The sequence below is a fragment of the Anomalospiza imberbis genome, chromosome W (assembly GCF_031753505.1).
Source record: "Anomalospiza imberbis isolate Cuckoo-Finch-1a 21T00152 chromosome W, ASM3175350v1, whole genome shotgun sequence".
In the NCBI taxonomy this organism is placed as follows: domain Eukaryota; kingdom Metazoa; phylum Chordata; class Aves; order Passeriformes; family Viduidae; genus Anomalospiza; species Anomalospiza imberbis.
In genome coordinates this window covers 6819483-6837251 of record NC_089720.1, presented here as the reverse complement: position 1 = coordinate 6837251, position 17769 = coordinate 6819483, and the positions used below count along the sequence as shown (strand labels likewise).

At 42.6% G+C, this 17769-nt stretch overlaps 1 protein-coding gene across 1 annotated transcript in view; it reads right to left on the bottom strand.

Annotated features, from left to right (window-relative positions):
- Nucleotides 1–733: 733 nt before the first annotated feature.
- The window catches only part of LOC137464280 (Golgi phosphoprotein 3), a 118660-nt gene continuing 101624 nt past the window's right edge, over nt 734–17769 (bottom strand). Inside the window, exon 4 of the mRNA XM_068175569.1 lies at nt 734–3988. Coding sequence (XP_068031670.1) covers nt 3564–3988 — 425 coding nt within the window. The 3' untranslated portion in view covers nt 734–3563. The remainder of the gene's footprint in view (nt 3989–17769) is intronic.

The following is a 17769-nucleotide window of genomic DNA, read 5'->3' as shown; positions in this document are numbered from 1 at the left end:
CCCTCCTGCCAGCGTGCCTGCTCTTACTCACATGAAGAGGCATCTAAGCTCACACCACAGTGCCCCCTGCAGCCGAGGGGGAATCATCACACCTGCCCTGCCGGCTGTGACCCTAACTACACCAAAGGGGAAGTTGCTTGACGGCCAAGAAAAGTCTGTTACTGGGTGTCTTGGTTTGAAAGACAGGTGTCTGCTAAGGAAGGTGAAAACCTTCCTTGGAATGGAGAACATGACCCCCTTTCCTCTGAATTATTATAACATTGAAATTAGGGGCTTTCAGCCAAAGATTTGCAAAAAGGAATACCAGTTCTTTATGAGTATGCTGCAGTGTGTCCCGGCAGGCAGGGAGTGTGGGTTTACAGTGTAGCGAAAAACCCGGAGCTGTGGCAAAGAAGCAGCGGTGCTGGGCAGGGACAGCTTGGCTCCTGAACTGGGAGAGGCCCCCTCAGAGGGGGAGTGCTTGAGGTCCTGGGCTATCTCCTGAGGCACCCAAGTAGATGGTGAGAGTCCTTTCCAGTGAGGTAGAGTATTAATGCAAAATGAACCCAGCAGGAACATGACAAAATGAAGATGAGAGGACAGAAAAGGGACTATGAAAGATACTTTTAGTCTGAATAATGTTTCAAGTAGCTTAGATTTTCAAAGCCATTTTAAAAGTTTTGTGCACTCAACTTGCTCCCAAATACGCCACTATTTTTTTTTTCTGATTTTTCTGCCTAATTAATTTTCTTTCCTCTTAAACAGCAACAGAAAATGAGAAAACAGATCACCGGAGGGAGAGACAATGAAAGCAAAGAGTTAACATATACTATCAAGTACAAAAAGTATTCTGTAAGTTTTCAAATATGAGTGTTATAAATACCTATTATAATATTGGCTTTCCACAAATATTAAAATGTATTCTATATGTATAGTGTTAAAATAAGTTTGCTATAAAGATGTAGTTTTTATTTCTGCTATTAACTAAACTTAGACATAGTAGTGAAATAGCTGATATATTTATGCTTGTAGTAATTGAACTGCCTGTTTGCCTGGGATAAACATCCAATGAACGTATGATGACCCCTGCTACTATCAGCACCTACCATCTGTAGAAAGTATGAACCAAAGCCCAAGCTGGAGGTGATAATAAGAACGGAGTAAAACCGCAGCCAAGAAATGTGCACACTCTAAAAAGGCAGACCTGAGGAGGAGCCATGCTAAACAGTTCTTGAAATGTGTAAACTTGTTTGGGGAAAAGTTTAAATATGCATAATTGTGAATATGCAGTAGGCTGATGCAATAGACAAGGTATATAAAGGGTGTCTCCGAAATAGCAGGTGGGCTCTTGGCTGAATGCCAAGCACCCGGATGCTAAACTTTGCTTTATCTTTGAATCCTATTGTCCTTTATTAAACTTTCAAATTTTGCCAGGAGAGTGAACCTTGTTTTTCACAAGAGTAACACAGCAATTTTCATTTTTCCTCCACTTAAAACAATCACATTTTGAAAATGTTTGAAAGAAAATTTCCAAAGTTCATGCCCAAGCTCCTCAAAGTTTTAAACACAGCATCTTACAGCTAGGAGAACACTGTTTATCATTTTATTTGTAAACCAAAGTTTGAAATACCTTATACTTTAATTTTTATAAAGAAACATAATTCAAGAACTGAAAGAACAATGTGCCACTAAAAGTTAAGGACTATATTTTTTAAATCTTTGTTTTAAAGAGGTTCTATAGCTATGATGAATTTAAGTTGTATTTTCAAGTCAAGAACCTAAGCATTTAAATTATTTAAAATTAAATGCAAAATTGGAAGTCCAGTCACAAATGAGGCTGTAGAGTAAGGCTCAAGATAGAAGAAGCCTACCTATGGCAGACACAACTGAACACTCAAAAGTTAACTCAGTCTGACCCAGCCATGAATCCTGGAGATCTGAGTGACACTGCTGATTGGGTCAGTTTGATCTACTTAATATAAACTCGGTCTTTCTAAGAAGAATATTAACTAAAGCTTTCAGTTAAGCAATAAAACTTTTCTAATTAGCAAAAACAACAAAAAAATTACATGCTTGCTCCGTTTCAGGCACTTTTAAGATCATAGTTTATTTGCTGTAGGTAAAAAGCTAGTATACAGACTAAGGGATCTCCTAAATTTCAAGTTATATACCATCTAGTATTCTTACTCTGAATATTAACCAAAAAAGGTTTCTTGACACCTGTAAGCCTCACCATAAATCTTCATTGTTATGAGGAAAAAAATACAGATTGATGCATAATTTGTTCAATGCATATTTGTACTGTGAAACAAATGGGAGATAACAAGCAGTGCCAAAAGACAATTCATTTTTTAAAAGACAAAGACTTATATATATTTTTACAATAGTGTGCTAATCAGCATAATTTTATATTAAAAAAATAAAATATAGCACAGCATCCCATTACAGAAATTTTAATAATCTGAACTGCAGTCATTACTTGCTAACCATTTAAATGCAACACCTACTAGAACTGACTTTTTGTTTTAAAGTGTAAAATAGATTGAGAGGTTTGAGACAAATTATTTGTGTACAAACAAACATAAAAACTGCAGTCAGGAATTGTGCTAGTCACAAGCCTCTTCCATAGAGAAGGGGAAAAGAAGAGAAGAAAAAAAAAGTACAAATGATGATATGATGATGGAAAGTGGTCTCATTCTATATAGTAATTCTCAAAGACAATACATAGACGTAGAATACCTGGATGGCAAACTGTAGACACTGGAAAAAACAGCTTTTTTTTCCATCAAATGACTGATGGCAAATCAGGGGCACCAGGTGTAAAACTTGCAAAATACTAAGATGGGGCAGTTTTTAATTTACAATTTTAACTATATATACAATATAATGGAATGCATCCCATCCCAATATGGGTTTATGAAAAAACTGGACCTTTCAACTCCAGCCTTATGACTCAGATATCATTTTAATGTAAACATAAGCATGCAAGAGACTTTAACGAAAGTAAAATTTATGGGGCATTTTACAGGAACTATTGAAAAAGCTGATTAATGGCATTTTTGCTGTTAATTTTGTTAGATATAATTGAAACAACATCTGTATATAAAATGTCCTGACAGATACTTCAACATGAAGCTTTGGTGATTTTAAAAGGCCCTTCTTCAATCTGTTAGGAGTTGTACAGCAGAAGCACTGATGCATGCACACATCTGTGTCAGCTGAGACTAGTGATCCAACTGTATGCACATTTCCTTCTTGAGGTATTTTCCATTTTAAACCACTTCAATAACAGTAAGATGAAAAATAGACTAAGCAAAGTATTTCAGATAACTCAAAACTGAATAGGAATTAGAATGCCAATATGCCAGTAAAATTTTTTCTGTTGTTTTTAAATGGGATGGTCTCTTGTACCAGCAGAATCCTGTATGCAGATAGAGAAGGAGGAAATTCACCACATAATTTCTATTAAACAAGAGTTGATTCATCATGTGAGAAGGTACAAATTACAGAAAACATGAATAATCAATAAAAGAGAAACAACTGGTTTACATGAGAGAAGAGAGAACACTTTGGTCTGAGTGCAGTTATTTTGTGAAAGCTGCTACAACAGCCCATAGAACCTCATTCATGTTGGCTTTCATACATTCAACCTCAGGATCTAAATCTAGAAGCTGCCGCACTCTCTTTGTGGCTAAATCATACTGCTCATCCAGAAGGGGGGCAAAAGCATTCTCCAGAACATCTGAGGCATGGGCTAAATAAACAAGTGCTAGCAAACGCTTCTCCATGCGGTGAGCGTCGTTTACCCATTTGTCAAGAACTGCTTCTTGAACCTTCTTAATGAGGCGCTGCTTGATATTGTTGTTGGTGAGAGGGTGTGTAGTCATGTCAAAAAGAAGGAAGTTTTGTTTTTCTGTGGTCAGTACACCTTTTTCCACTAGATTTTTCGCTAACCGTTCACGGACATTTCGCAATTGATAATGCAACTTCAATGGATTCCATGTTTCACCTAAAAAAAAAAAAAAAAAAAGAGAAAAGCCAAGAGTCAAAGTTTAAAATGCATTATTACAGTGATTGTCTCCCTCACCCGCTGCAGAATGAGCTGTCAAATTAATATAGCTTAATTACACTAAGATATTGTACCCATGACAGTATTTAAAGTTTGGACACAATGCTACTAAGCCATGTGTCTTGGGTTGTAAGATATGTGTGTATTATATTTCCCATCTGTTAGAGGTGGGTCAGTTATCTCCTGTTTATTGGGCAGTTTACTTTTTCTTTTCCACAACCAATCCTCCCTCTGGGGAGATAGCTTCTGTTAATGGGCCATTGAGTCTCACTGCATGACTGATAAAATTACATCATCCCATTGTGAGATGCTCCACCCAAGGGGAGGAGCCAAGCATTCCTACCTGGATATAATCTGAGATTTGGAGCACCAGAAGGAGCCTTTCCCCACTGGATTCCCAGAGGAGCAGCTTTCTTCTCCACTGTATTCCCAGAGGAAGACCAAGCCCATCTACACCACCACCAGACCTTCAGAGGGAAACTACACCCTTCTACAGGATCACTGCTTCAACAGAACCACATCTGTTGCTCCAGGAGGACTGCAGCCACCATTCAATCGGGCTACTACCAACACCCTGACCAACAGGGTGTCAGGTCGTATTCTGACTCTGTCAGTGGTTTGTTTTCTTTTTTTTGTATTATTGAATTTGTATTGTTAATTTTCCTAGTAAAGAACTGTTATTCCTATTCCCATCTTTGCCTGAGAGCCCCTTAATTTAAAAATTATAATAATGTGGAGGGAGGAGGCTTACATTTTCCATTCCAAGGAAGGCTCCTGCCTTCCTTAGCAGACACCTGTCTTTTCAAACCAAGACACCATGTCTTGATTAGGGATATGATAAATAACCAGTCTTGTACTCAAGGGAAAGAAAAAACCCCACAAACCCCCAAAACAAACCACCAATCAAAACACCACACACAGCTATGAAGAAAGAGTTAACAAAAAAATAAGCATCTCCTCCAATCTTGTCCATTTGTCTACTTACAGGGTTTTATCAATTCAGAAGCTGGAAGAAGCATCATTGCCATTCTTTCTGCCACATTAATAAGCAACACCTGCACTATATGTCCTACTCACTTCTCTATTTCTTCATGTTTACATTCTTTTCTCCCTTTCTGCCCCCACTGGATGAAACAGTAACATGCACTGTTTGAGTGTAGGTATGTGCATTACACACAGGCACATGTTGGGCACAGACTTTGATGCTTCAATAAAAATTTTCTCTAATGTTTTTTTTGTAAAGGCAGGAGAACTGGGCACTTCAATGTGTGTGCTTAGAGGCGGGAATTTTAAAAGCACAAAATCAGCATCAACAACTACTGAGAAAGCTAAGGTTTCCAGATGAAAAATTGTTTGCACCTGGTGGGTTAATACAGTGCTTATTCTTCAAAACCCACTGGCCTATGGAATCGCACAATGTTTATTCTGTAGGAAGAAAAACTGGAAAGCAACCAGCCCAGTTGTGCCAGCTTTTACCAGATCACCAGGTGGTGAGGTATGATTTTGGGGTCACTGACCACCAGGGACCACCAAAGAGACCCCCAGGACAGAAGAATGTATGTATGCATAATGGGGAGGGAACATATGTTAATGATTTTAGGGAAATGGTTATCATATGTGTGTTTATTCCAGGAAAATCAATTAATATGTATGTAAAATACAGTATATAAACAGGAGCTTTTTCTGTACTCAGCATACACAACTTTTAGAGGAGACATTCCCTTGTGCATCCAGACAAATAAAGAATGGCTGCTTCTTAATGCTACATTGGTGTTAAGGAGGTTTTTTTTAACTGATTTTTGGTAGCAGTTTTGGAGACTCCAAATGACCTACTCTTGGATTTCAACTGATCCGAGGGATCACAGGACCTCCAGCTGGCACTGAAAGATTGTTGGGGATAACATGCAATCCCTTGACCAAAGGAAATCAGAGCAAGTTCCCTGGTAAGAAAAAGACATTCTTTACTTTAAAGGTGTTAACCTGCATATAAGGTGCAGCAAAAGCTTCACAGGGTTAAGTTTAAAGGTACCTAAGGTGGGAACAAGGAAGGCTCCTTCTAGAAGCTGCTAAATAGTAAGTGGTTTGGAATACCACATGGTTTAAATGGGGAATGGATCATAGAGTGAAGACGGGGCATTCTGGAAAAATCCCCCCTGGGATGCATCTTAAAACATTGGGGAAAATTGTGGGAGGACCTGTCTTGGTTTGAAAGACAGGTGCCTGACAAGGAAGGCAGGACCCTCCCTTGGAATGGAAAATATGACCCTCTTCACTCCAAATTGTTATAATTTTGAAATGAAGGGGCTTTCAGGCAAAGATATGAAAAAAGAAAGAACAGTTCTTTACTATTCTTTACTAGTATGTATAAGAAGGCAAACAAAACCAACAATGGCAGCAACAACAAACAAAACCAGAAACCCATTAACAGCCTTGTCTTGGCTGCCAAGCACCTTCCCCTCTGGTGTAGTTCTGGTCACAGGCGCAGAGGCACTGGTGACGCCCCAGCCGGGCAGGGGGGTGCGATAATTCTCCCATGGCTGCGGGGGGGGGGGGGGGGCTGTGGCTTGAGTTTGGCCATCTGTCTCATGTGGGCAATGGTGGGCGTGCCAGCAGAAGGGATGGGAAAGGGACTTCCTTTACAAACACACAGAGGCAGACGATCCTGGTGCCCTCTCTGGATGGCAAAAGGAACTTTAGCAGGAAACCTTGGAAGCAGCAAGCTGGAATTGCTGGGACAAGAAAAATCCCAGAGTGGTACATGAGATGTATCAGAAACTCTGCAGCTGTAGCTGGAACCATGGAGCATCCCAGCAGGCAGGGGGTGAAAGGCTACAGTGTAGCAAAAAACCCGGAGCAGTGGCAAAGAAACGGCGGGGGCTGGGCAGTGGAACCCTGGCTCCTGAACACGAGAGGGAGAGGCTCCTAAGGACTTCTCAGTGGCGTTGGCTGGTCCCTGGGTCTGGGCTGAGCGGAGGGGGCCAGCCTCCAGCAGGAAACGAGGGTGTTCTTGGGTGCTGGCACGGCACGCACTGGCTCTGGGCTTCCCAAGAGCAGAGCAGCAAAGAAGTAAGCCGGCAAGCCCAGTCACAGTGCCGAAGCAAAAGAAAAAAAAGAAACAGGCAAAACCCACAGAAGCAGCAGTATCCCCGGTCAGTGATACCAGCCGCATGGCCAGTCTAACAGCCTGCCTGTAAGGAAGGGGCTGCCCCTTGCCCCGCCCTCATCTCTCTCCTGAAACCCTGGCCTGGCCTAGCTCCCCACTCATCTCAATACTCCCAGAGCCAGGGAGGATGGGCGGGGGGGGGGGGGGGGGGGGAGGGGGCAGCAGCCACCCCTGAAACAAGAAAAAACAGAACAAAACCCCCCAAAATTCTATGGGATAATAAACCATACCTAAGACAGGACCCCTCACTCAGAAACAATTGGTTGAGTATTGTAATAGATGGTAGCTGAAGTATACTTTGACATTTTGTATTGTAATAATTGGTGGCTGAAGTACACTTTGGCAATTTGTAAAAAAGGGGAACATCGGAAAAGGTCAGGGGAAATCAGACAGGAAACCAAAACCTCGCTCTTCAAACCATCAAGCTCATGACGTTAAGCAAAGATGAAGAATTTCCCTGAAGGGGATCGAGGGAATCATCCTCAGCTGAGCCTCTCGTGAAATGGAGATTTTTGGAGTTCACTTGCGTTAACAAAATGAATTAAGCATTTAAAATTTAGGTTGCAGAATTATGTGTTGAATTTTAACCCTTTACTTAAGAAAACTCTGCCATGGTACAAAGGACATAGGAAAATGCAAATTTCTGAAGCTTCTTGCATAAAGAACTATACCGGAGGATACCAAAAGATGCAGAGAACCCAGATAAAGGGGCTCCTCTGTCTCCAAGCTTATCAAGACTGACAGACGTACTCAGATAAGCACCAAAGGACCAAAAGCGCACGCGCAAAGGGGAAATGTTCAAAAGTTCAATCATGAGGAAGGCCACAATCTTCAGCCTCAGAGACCACTGAGATACCCCCTGTACGACCACCACAGCAAACCACGCATGCCCAGAAGGGCGTGGACCTATTTAGCATGAGAGGTGAGGACAGGCGGGGCCAGGGGTTGAATATGCATGGAAAGGTTGTGTAATGTATTGCATATGGAACAGCTTTGTGAATAAAGATGTGGATCAGACCAGAGCTCAGGGCAGAAGTTTTTGGAGACATATCTCGCTTGTGCTGGGCGCTGACATACATACCCACTTCATAACTACATCGAGTTGTGGAGTCTATTTATTTATTCCACGTGTCGCTTCATTTGGCGACCACGAAGGGATGACTCTGCTCACCTGCGGGTCCGATTGGGGGCAGACGTCCTCGTCCTCAGGCACCACGGGGCTTTTCCCTGGAGGGATTCTGCGCCTCGACTGTACACTGCAAGGAGCAGACTACCGCCCATCAACAGCAGACGGAAGCAGTATGCATTAATCTCTTTTTTAAGGTTGGTACCTGGTAAGTCGCATCGAGACGTCTTTGCTCACAGTTTTGCCCAGGGGGCTTGCAAGCAGACCGCCTGCCGGGGGTGAGACCGGCGGCAGGGAGGTCCTGTAACAGAGTAAAAATTTAACGGGGTAGAAATCTCTTTGGATTTAGGTGAAATGTGCTGCGTAGTAGCCTGCTAACATGGGTAAAATATGCTGCTTAGTCTGTTAACTATGCTGTGCTTGTAAAACTATCCCAGCCAAGGAGAAAGAATGCAATCCCTAAAGTGAAGAGATAAGAGGGGCCCCTTGAACTCTGAAACTAAGAAGAAAAAAACCAAAGCTAAGTCTGCAAGAAATGGACAAAGGGATTTGAGAGTTCTCTGTACAAAGGGCCAACAACAAATTGTACACGAAATCAGCAGAATGAATATGCATAAACCTATTGTGAGATTCTATGTATATGTAAATTAGTACGGGGTAATAAAAAAAGGATCAGGAATCACCACGGGCATGCATGTCCTTTGAAGGGAAATAATCCCTATGTGCGCCCAGCACTGTAATAAAACATACCGCTCCCTACAAATCTTTATTGGAATTGTGGGGTCTTGATTTTTCACCGCAATTCAGTCCCCAGATGATAGAGCAGCTCGGGGAGGGAGAAATCCCTATTTTGGTGTGGCGTGTCCCGATTTTGGTGTGGTGTGTCTGTTACGTCCGGATGTGCGTGCTTGTGTGTGTGTGTGTGGGTGTGAGTGAAACAGTGAAGCGCGCTGATCACTGCTCAGAGATCGCTGCTTTAAGTGCAGCAGCAGCGTTGCTGGGAGGCGCAGGCGTGACAGCTACCGTGCTGGAAAGTGCAGGCGCAGCAGCGGTGTTGCTAAGGAGCATAGACACGGTGCAGTGTTGCTAAGAAGTGCAGACGTGGTGCGGCGGTGCTAGAAAGAGCAGGCGCGGGGCAGGTCCCAGCCAACACTGCCTGACAGAGCGGGCAGCGCGCATGTGTAGCACAGGCCGTCTCTGACGAACAGGGGAAGCGCGGCGCGGGGCATAAGCCGGGGCTTGCAAAAGTGCTCTAGGCATAGCCTAGCTGATAGCACAGCTGGCGGGTGCATGGGCACAAGCCGCGGTTTGTGGGGTTGCTTTGAACGCCGCTAGTTGATAGCGCAGCTAGTGGGAGCATGGCACAAGTTGGGACTTGCAAGCACCACTTACAAGCATCTCTGGTTGGTAAGGGGCTAAAAGTAGCCAGTAAGCCCGGCTGGGCTAAGAGTCAAGTGTTTGTTGTTCAATAGCACTGCCCTTCAGTGTTAAAAGCTGTCACTGGGAGATCCTTTGCATTATGAGGTTTGCTGCTTGGTTCTTGCTACAAGTGAGAGGTGATTTCCCCACAAGTGGTTTCAGCTTGAACCAAGTCAGTCTTTTCATCTATCAGGGGACTGGGTAGTCATAAAATGGGAGGACAGAGGGAGAGACAGAGTGTTCTTGGGAGGGATATACCAAAGTTCAACAAGTTGCTATCTAGCCCTTGACTGGGAACAACCGCCAGTTAAACGGGCGCTTAGAAACCCCTTGAGTTGGGGTCTGGAAGGGGTGATCCCCTGTTTCGTGTGCGGATTGACAACCTTTTGCTAAAAGCCAGACTAGCACACAGCTTAGGTTCTCCTCTGCTGTTTAAAGTGTCAGAGGAGGTGATATTTTATTTCATATAGATGGAGATCCATGTGTCGTGCATGCACCCTTTAATTACTGAGCTACTATAACCCAGGGGTTGAACAAGTAAGGTGTGAAATAGCGAATCTAATCTGTGGGAAAAGCCACCTAGTCCCTGAAACCTGGGACGTGTTTGAAGAAGATTGGGAAAGGATAAAGGAGTGGCACAACCTTAGTATTAAAAAGAACTAAAGAATTTTTTTTTTCTTTCCTGCCCAGTGGTTTGGATTGAACCCTTAGGAGTTCGTAAATTTATGTGGGACTGGGCAAACAACAAATTAATAAAAGTTAATGGTTAATTATGATCTATTAATTAATACATTCATATTTTAATGTTAAAGGTAAATAGTTAAAGTAATATTGATTATTAATTTGGCTATTATTATTTTATTTTGGTTATTTGATTAATGATAATTTTTATTACTGTTTTAATTTGAAATTATTAATTTTTTATAACAAAAAAAAAGAAAAAGTTTAATCAAATATTGCTCCCATTGGTGGCCATTATATCGTCTAGAGGAGGGGGCAAGATAGCCTCCTACAGGTACATTGGAATATAATACCTTGTTACAACTAATGTTATTTAGGGGGGACCAGAAGACACTACACCAGCAGGCCCTCTGGTTGTGACTCTGAAGCTGGGGGAAATGGAGAAAGAAGTAAAGTTCCTTGTCGATACTGGGGCAACGTACTCAGTTCTAAATACAGCATTAATGCCCATAGGCGATGATTATGCTATAGTTACAGGAGCAACTGGCCAAACTGAAAAGGCATTTTTCTTTAGGCCACTAAAATACAAAATAAGAAAGCACTGGGGGATCCACGAATTTCTATATATGCCCAACTCCCCTGAGCCACTTTTGGGCAGAAATTTGCTGGGACAAATACAGGCAACTATTACATTTAAAAATGGGGAGATGAGTCTGGAGGTAAATGATAAAAAGTATGTAGAAATGTTGAGTTTGATATTATTTTAATACCCCTATCCTACCAGTTCACAAACCTGATGGGTCATACCAGTTAGTACAGGATCTGTGAGCCGTGAACAAGGTAACCGAAGATCTCTATCCTGTGGTGGCCAATCCCTACACATTATTTACTTGCTTAACACCCAAACTAACTTGGTTTACCGTTTTATATTTAAAAGACGCCTTCTTTTGCCTTCCTATCCACGAAGCCAGCCAGAAACTTTTTGCATTTGAATGGGAAAGTCCTAAAAGCGGGCAAAGAACCCAACTTACATGGACCAGACTCCCACAAGGATTTAAAAAAAACTTACCCACTTTGTTTGGAGAACAACTGGCAAAGGAATTAGAGACCTGGGAAGCCCCTCCAGAGGAAGGGAAGCTGCTACAGTACGTAGATGACATCCTAATAGCCACACGGACAAGGGAAGCATGCGTGGCCTGGACAGTAAGCCTCTTGAACTTTCTGGGGCTCCAAGGGTACCAGGTATCAAAGAAAAAGGCCCAAGTAGTAAAACAGAAAGTAACTTATCTGGGTTACGAAGTCAGTGCTGGACAACATACCCTGGGCCAAAGCCAGAAGGAGGCAATATGCCAGACCCCAAAACCTCAGACTGTAAAAGAACTACGAACTTTCCTGGGGATGACGGGGTGGTGCAGGTTATGGATCTATAACTATGGACTGTTTGTTAAGCCCTTATATGAACTGATTGCAACTGAAAGCAGGGACATTCAATGGACAAAGGAAGCTACACAGGCTTTCAACCAACTGAAAAAAGCCCTCATGTCAGCTCCAGCTCTGGGATTGCCAGACGTGAGTAAGCCTTTCCTTTTGTTCTCCCATGAGAAGCAAGGAATCGCTTTGGGAATATTAGCACAGGACCTTGGCCTGTACCAGAGAGCAGTTGCTTACTATTCTAAGCAATTGGATGCAGCAGCTAAAGGGTGGCCTGGATGCCTCAGAGCTGTTGCAGCAGTCGTACCGAACATCCAAGAGGCATGTAAATTCACCCTGGGTCAGAAAATGACTGTGCTAGTGTCTCACATGGTGTCTGCGGTGCTAGAGGTGAAAGGCGGGCATTGGCTTTCCCCACAACGGTTCCTGAGATACCAAGCTATTATGGTAGAGCAAGATGATGTGGAGATAGTGGTGACTAACATTGTCAGTCCAGCCTCCTTCCTCAGTAGAAACCAAGGAGAACCAGTGGAACATGACTGCCTGGAGACCATCAAGGCCACCTATTCCAGCCTCCCTGACTTGAAGGACACCCCTCTTGAGAATGCAGACGTCTGGTTTACTGATGGAAGCAGTTATATCATCAGTGGAAAACGGCATGCTGAGTACGCAATTACTACCTGCAAGGAGGTAATAGAATCTGGGCCCCTGCCAACGAATACCTCTGCGCAAAAGATTTCAGGTCTTAGAATTGGCAAAAGGGAAAGAAATAAACATATATACGGACTCAAAGTATGCATTTGGAGTAGTGCATGCTCATGAAGCCATTTAAAAAGAGAGAGGACTGCTGAACTCTCAAGAGAAAAAATATTCTACATAACTGCTGTTCCCTGAGGGAGGTCAGTGAGTTTAAACATGCATCAGACTTCTAGAAGCCGTCCAGTTGCCAGAGAAAGTAGCAATCATGAACATTAAGGCACATCAGAAGATAAACTCAGAATTGGAAGAAGGGAATGAGCTGGCGGATAGGAAAGCCAAAGAAGTGGCAAAAATTGAGGTAATAGCTGAGGTGGCCCTGATTCCAGATGGGCAAATTTCCCTCGAAGGTAAGCCAAAATACAACAAATTAGACAAAAAATTGATTCATGAGCAAAAAGGAGACTATAACCAAGAGGGATGGGCCACCCTAGAAGGCAAATTAGTTATACCCTTCTATTTATTATGGTCCCTAATAAGGGAGGAACATTAGAAAACACATTGGGGGAATTGATGCCCTATATAAATATCTAAATGAAAGGATCATCGCTAGACATTTACGAGCCACTATCACCCAAGTAGCTCGATAGTGTGACCTTTGCCTCCAGACCAACCCCAAGAATTTTCCCAAACCAAAACTTGGCCAGATTGGGAAGGGTCACGGGCCTGGGCGCTGACATACATACCTACTTCATAGCTACATCAGGTTGTGGAGTCAATTTATTCCGCATATTGCTTCACTAGTCACATTATTGCTGGGGAATGAAAATGTAAATTTTTAAATTGATACAGGAGCAGCTTATTAGGTACTGAATATATGCAGAGGAAAATTTAGCTTGGAACCAGTAAGTGTTGTGAGTGTGACACAGGGGAAAGAGAACAGTCCTTTTCTACAACCATTGCTATTTAAATTAAGAAAATGGTGGGGGACGCACCAATTCTTGTATAAACCTGAATGTTCAATCCCCTTGTTCGGGGGAGATTTATTGGGAAAATTGAATGTTCAAATAACTTTCCAGGATGGGGAAATGCAAATTCAAATACCCAAATCAAAAGTCATTTAGGCAAAGATTTTTATGTTACAGGAATTAAATGAGGTGGAAGAAATCCCAGAGGAGGTAGAGAATGCTGTAACTCCACTGGCATGGGCAACTGAGATGCCCGGATGATCAAATGTAGCCAAACCGGTGAGGATTGCTCTCAAACCTGAAGCCAGACCGGTAATGCAAAAACAATATCCTATTAAGTAGGAGGCAAGGAAAAAGTTGGAGAATCTTATAGAAAAATTTTTTAGAATATGGGTTATGGAAAGAGTGCGAATCAGAATATAATACTTCAATATTACAAGTTAAAAAGCAAAATGGGGAATATTTGGTAAGGGCCATTAATAAAATAGTACCTGATAGTCATCTAGTAGCAGTTAATCTGTACACACTCTTGACAACACTGAAAGGGGAATACAAATGGTTCACAGTGCTCAATTTTAAGGATGCCTTTTTCTATAGTACCTCTTGACCCAGATAGTTAGAAATTATTTGCTTTTGAGTGGGAGAATCCAAACAATGGATGGAAGATGCAACTAACATGGACTGTGCTACTCCAGGGCTTCAAAAGAGCCTCACTATATTTGGCAATCAGTTGGCAAAAGAAATTGGACAAGTGGAAAATCTGGACAGAACTTTACTACAATGTGTAGATGATATTCTGCCAGCAACCAAGAATGAAAGGAAGTGCCTGGATGCTATTGTAAATCTGTTAAATTTCTTGGGATAATCTGGATAGAGAGTGTCAAAGCAAATGGCAAAAATAGGCAAAGAAGCAGTAATATATCTTGGTTGTGAGACCTTGCGGGGAAAAAGAAGCTTGCGTAGCAGCTGAAAGGAAGCCATTTGCCACACTCTGGAGCCAAGGACTATAAGAGTTCTACAAGCTTTCTTAGGTATGGCCAGATGGTGTCAGTTATGGATAGCCAATTATGGGGTACTGGTGAAACCCTAGTATGATCCTGCACCAAAAAATACTTGGTATGGACTCCTGATAGTCAGAGGGCCTTTAAAGCCCTAAAAAGAGCCTTAATGGTAATCCCTGCACTGGGACTCCCAGACTGAAACAAACCATTTGAGTTATTTGTACATGAAAGGATGCACCTGGCACTAGGGGTACTGGCACAGCATTTGAGGTCATGGAAGCAGCCTGTGAGGTACTTTTCCCAACAACTGAAAAATGCAAGTAAAGGATGTCCTGGATATTTGAGAGCAGTGGTAGCTGCAGAGCTTTGAATCCAGGAAGCACAAAAGCTGAAATGAGCCCCACATGGTAACAACTGGTTTGGAACAAAAAGGAAGACCTTGGATATCGCCAGCAGGATGCTGAAATACCAAGTTGCCTTGTTGGAGCAATACAATGTTGAGCTTAAGGTAACCACTACTTTGAACCCAGCCATGTTTCTTCAGGCTTCAGAAGAAGCCCAGAGACCTTTGTGCCATGACTGCCTGGTAATCATTGAACAAATGTGTTCTGGCAGACCATATCTCAAGAGCGATCCCATCCATGACCTGGAACTGGACCTGTACACTGGTGGGAGTAGCATGGTACAAAATGGAAGATGGGCAGCTGGGTATGCAGTGGGAATCTTGACCCAGGTAACAGAAGCCCAGGCTTTACCTTTTAACACATCCACACAAAAAGCAGAATTAATGACCTTACACTGAGTGCTAGAAATCACAGAAGGAAAAAGGATAAACATATGGACCAATTTAAAATATGTTTTTGGAATAATACATGCACATGGAGCCATATGGAAGGAAAGGGGATTGTTATCAGCACAGAGGTCTCCTACTGAGTAAAAAGAAGAAATTAGTCAACTACTACAGAGTGTGCAGAAGCCAAAAGTGGCCCTGATGCACTTGTAAAGCCCATCAGTTTGGAGACTCCCCATTTAATACAGGGAATCGATTAGCTAACAAAACAGCTAAAGAGGTTACTAAACAAGGTATCCTTGCACTAATACCTAGCAAAAAGTTGAATGTCCTGGAACAAAAACCAAATACTATAATAGTATTCAGGACAGGCAGTTAACCCCATCATTAGAAGCTACAGAAAATCCCAGCAGATGATTGGTAACCTCATGTGGGCAGGTAATTGTACCTCCAGAATTAATGTATGAGATAACAGAACTGAAACATCAAGAAACATATTAGGAAATAAAGAATATGGTCACTAGTTTACCAAGGAATATAATAAGCACAAAAAATACAGAAATTAATAGATCCATTTTTGAAAAATATGGGATTTGTTTGCAAAATAATCCCAAGAAAGGAAGAAGGCCGCCTCCGGGGCAAGTAAAACAGAGGATTATTGGCAAATTGATTTTGCAGAACTGCCCAGGCAGAATGGGGACTGGTACATTTTGGTATTGGTAGATACTTTTTCTGGATCACCAAAAGCTTTCCCATGTTGCACCAACAAGGTAAGGGAAGTCTCAAAAGTTTTACTGAAATTAATATTTAATACCACTGGGAGTAACTCTTTTAAGTCTTAAAAGGCACATCGTTATCAACAGATCATTGGGACTAGACTTGCATGTAGATCCTTTCCAACCAGGAGATATGGTGTGCGTCAGAACCTGGAATTTTTGACCAATCCAGGAGAAGTGGAAGGGACCATATCAAGTCCTCTTGGTAACCTACTGTGGTGGGGCATTCTCCCTCCCCCTCCTCTTTTCCAGGCTGCAGTGTGATCTGAGAAATGCTTGTTAGGCTTTGGCATTGAAAACAGCACCAGACCTCTGAACAGTGGAACCATCAAGAGAAAGGCCACCAAATCCACCAGCTTAATCTGCTATGAAGAGGGCACCCACACCAGAGATTCACCAGGTTCTCATCTGTTTTGCCCGAGCTGCTGTGTGAACCCTTTGGGGTTTTTTCCTTCCCTGAGACTGGAGCTGGTGCCATTTTTTTCCTCCCCACCATGTGGCCAGCCATTGTGGGTTTTTTTCTTTCCCTGGCATTTTGTGGTTTTTTGTTCTGGTGAGTGGGGGGTAAAGTTCTGAAAATTCAATATCTAGCATTTATTCATCTTTTTTTCCTGTGCCATGTGGGCACTCTGTCAATAAATGGTTGGTTTTTCCACTTTCATCCACTATTATTATTTTTTTTAATTGGTGGAAAGGGATTGTTGGAACCCTTTTCTTTAGAGGAAACATGTGCGCGGCTGCTCGTTACTTTTCTCGGCCCCAGTCAGGATGCAACACATGTGGTAGTCTGTTATTTTACAGTTTGTTCTTCTGTAGTATGTTTTGATATTCCTTGTTATAAGTTTGTAATGGTTCAGTCTATGTACCCCATTTGGCTTCCCTAATGGTTCAGTCCTGAGTTGTTTACCACAGTTTTCCCCGCCAAAATGTATGTCAATCCACATGTCAATCCACCTGTATACCTCCCTTGTTCCCTTGTCTTACCCCTGTCTGTCCAAGATAGCACACTCCATTGTTTCTGGAGTGTTCCCTGTCTTTCATTCCTTCCTTGAAGCAGAATTGGGTTGTAATGTTTGCTCCCTCCCCATGTTGGCTTCTATTGGGGAGCCCTTACCCTGCACTCCTCCCCTAATGCCTTCCTATTGGTCAAAGGTTGTGTCCTCCCTGTGTTCCCCCTATCCTTTAAAAGTAGCCCCTTCAGGTTCAGATTTGTCACTTGCTCTGCCCCCACTTCGGGAATTAAATCTTTGGAGACTCAGACAAGTGTCTTTCCCTTATTCCTTTGCCTCGGTTTCCTCGTGCTCTGTGCCTCTGCTGTGCTACCCGCCACCCGCAACAGTCTTGGCAGAGACTTGGGAGCAGCCACTTGAGTGTCTGCCTTCCGGCCACAAGCGGGACAGCTAGTCGGCAAACCTCCATCCCGTGGCCACTGAGAGCCAGATGCAGAAGCACTAATTTCCAGAGTGTTTTTCTCCTAAATTTGTCTTTAAACCAAGACACATTTCTGTTCTCACACTTTCAAAGAAAGCGACGACTCAAACTGTGGCCAGGATAAAACATTGTTACAACTAAAGCCCACTCTTTTGCAACCCTAGAAACAGCGGTCTGAAAGGAGACCCTTTGAGCTCTCCTGGAATGCAGAAGGCTCTGACCAGCAACCTCCCTCTGAG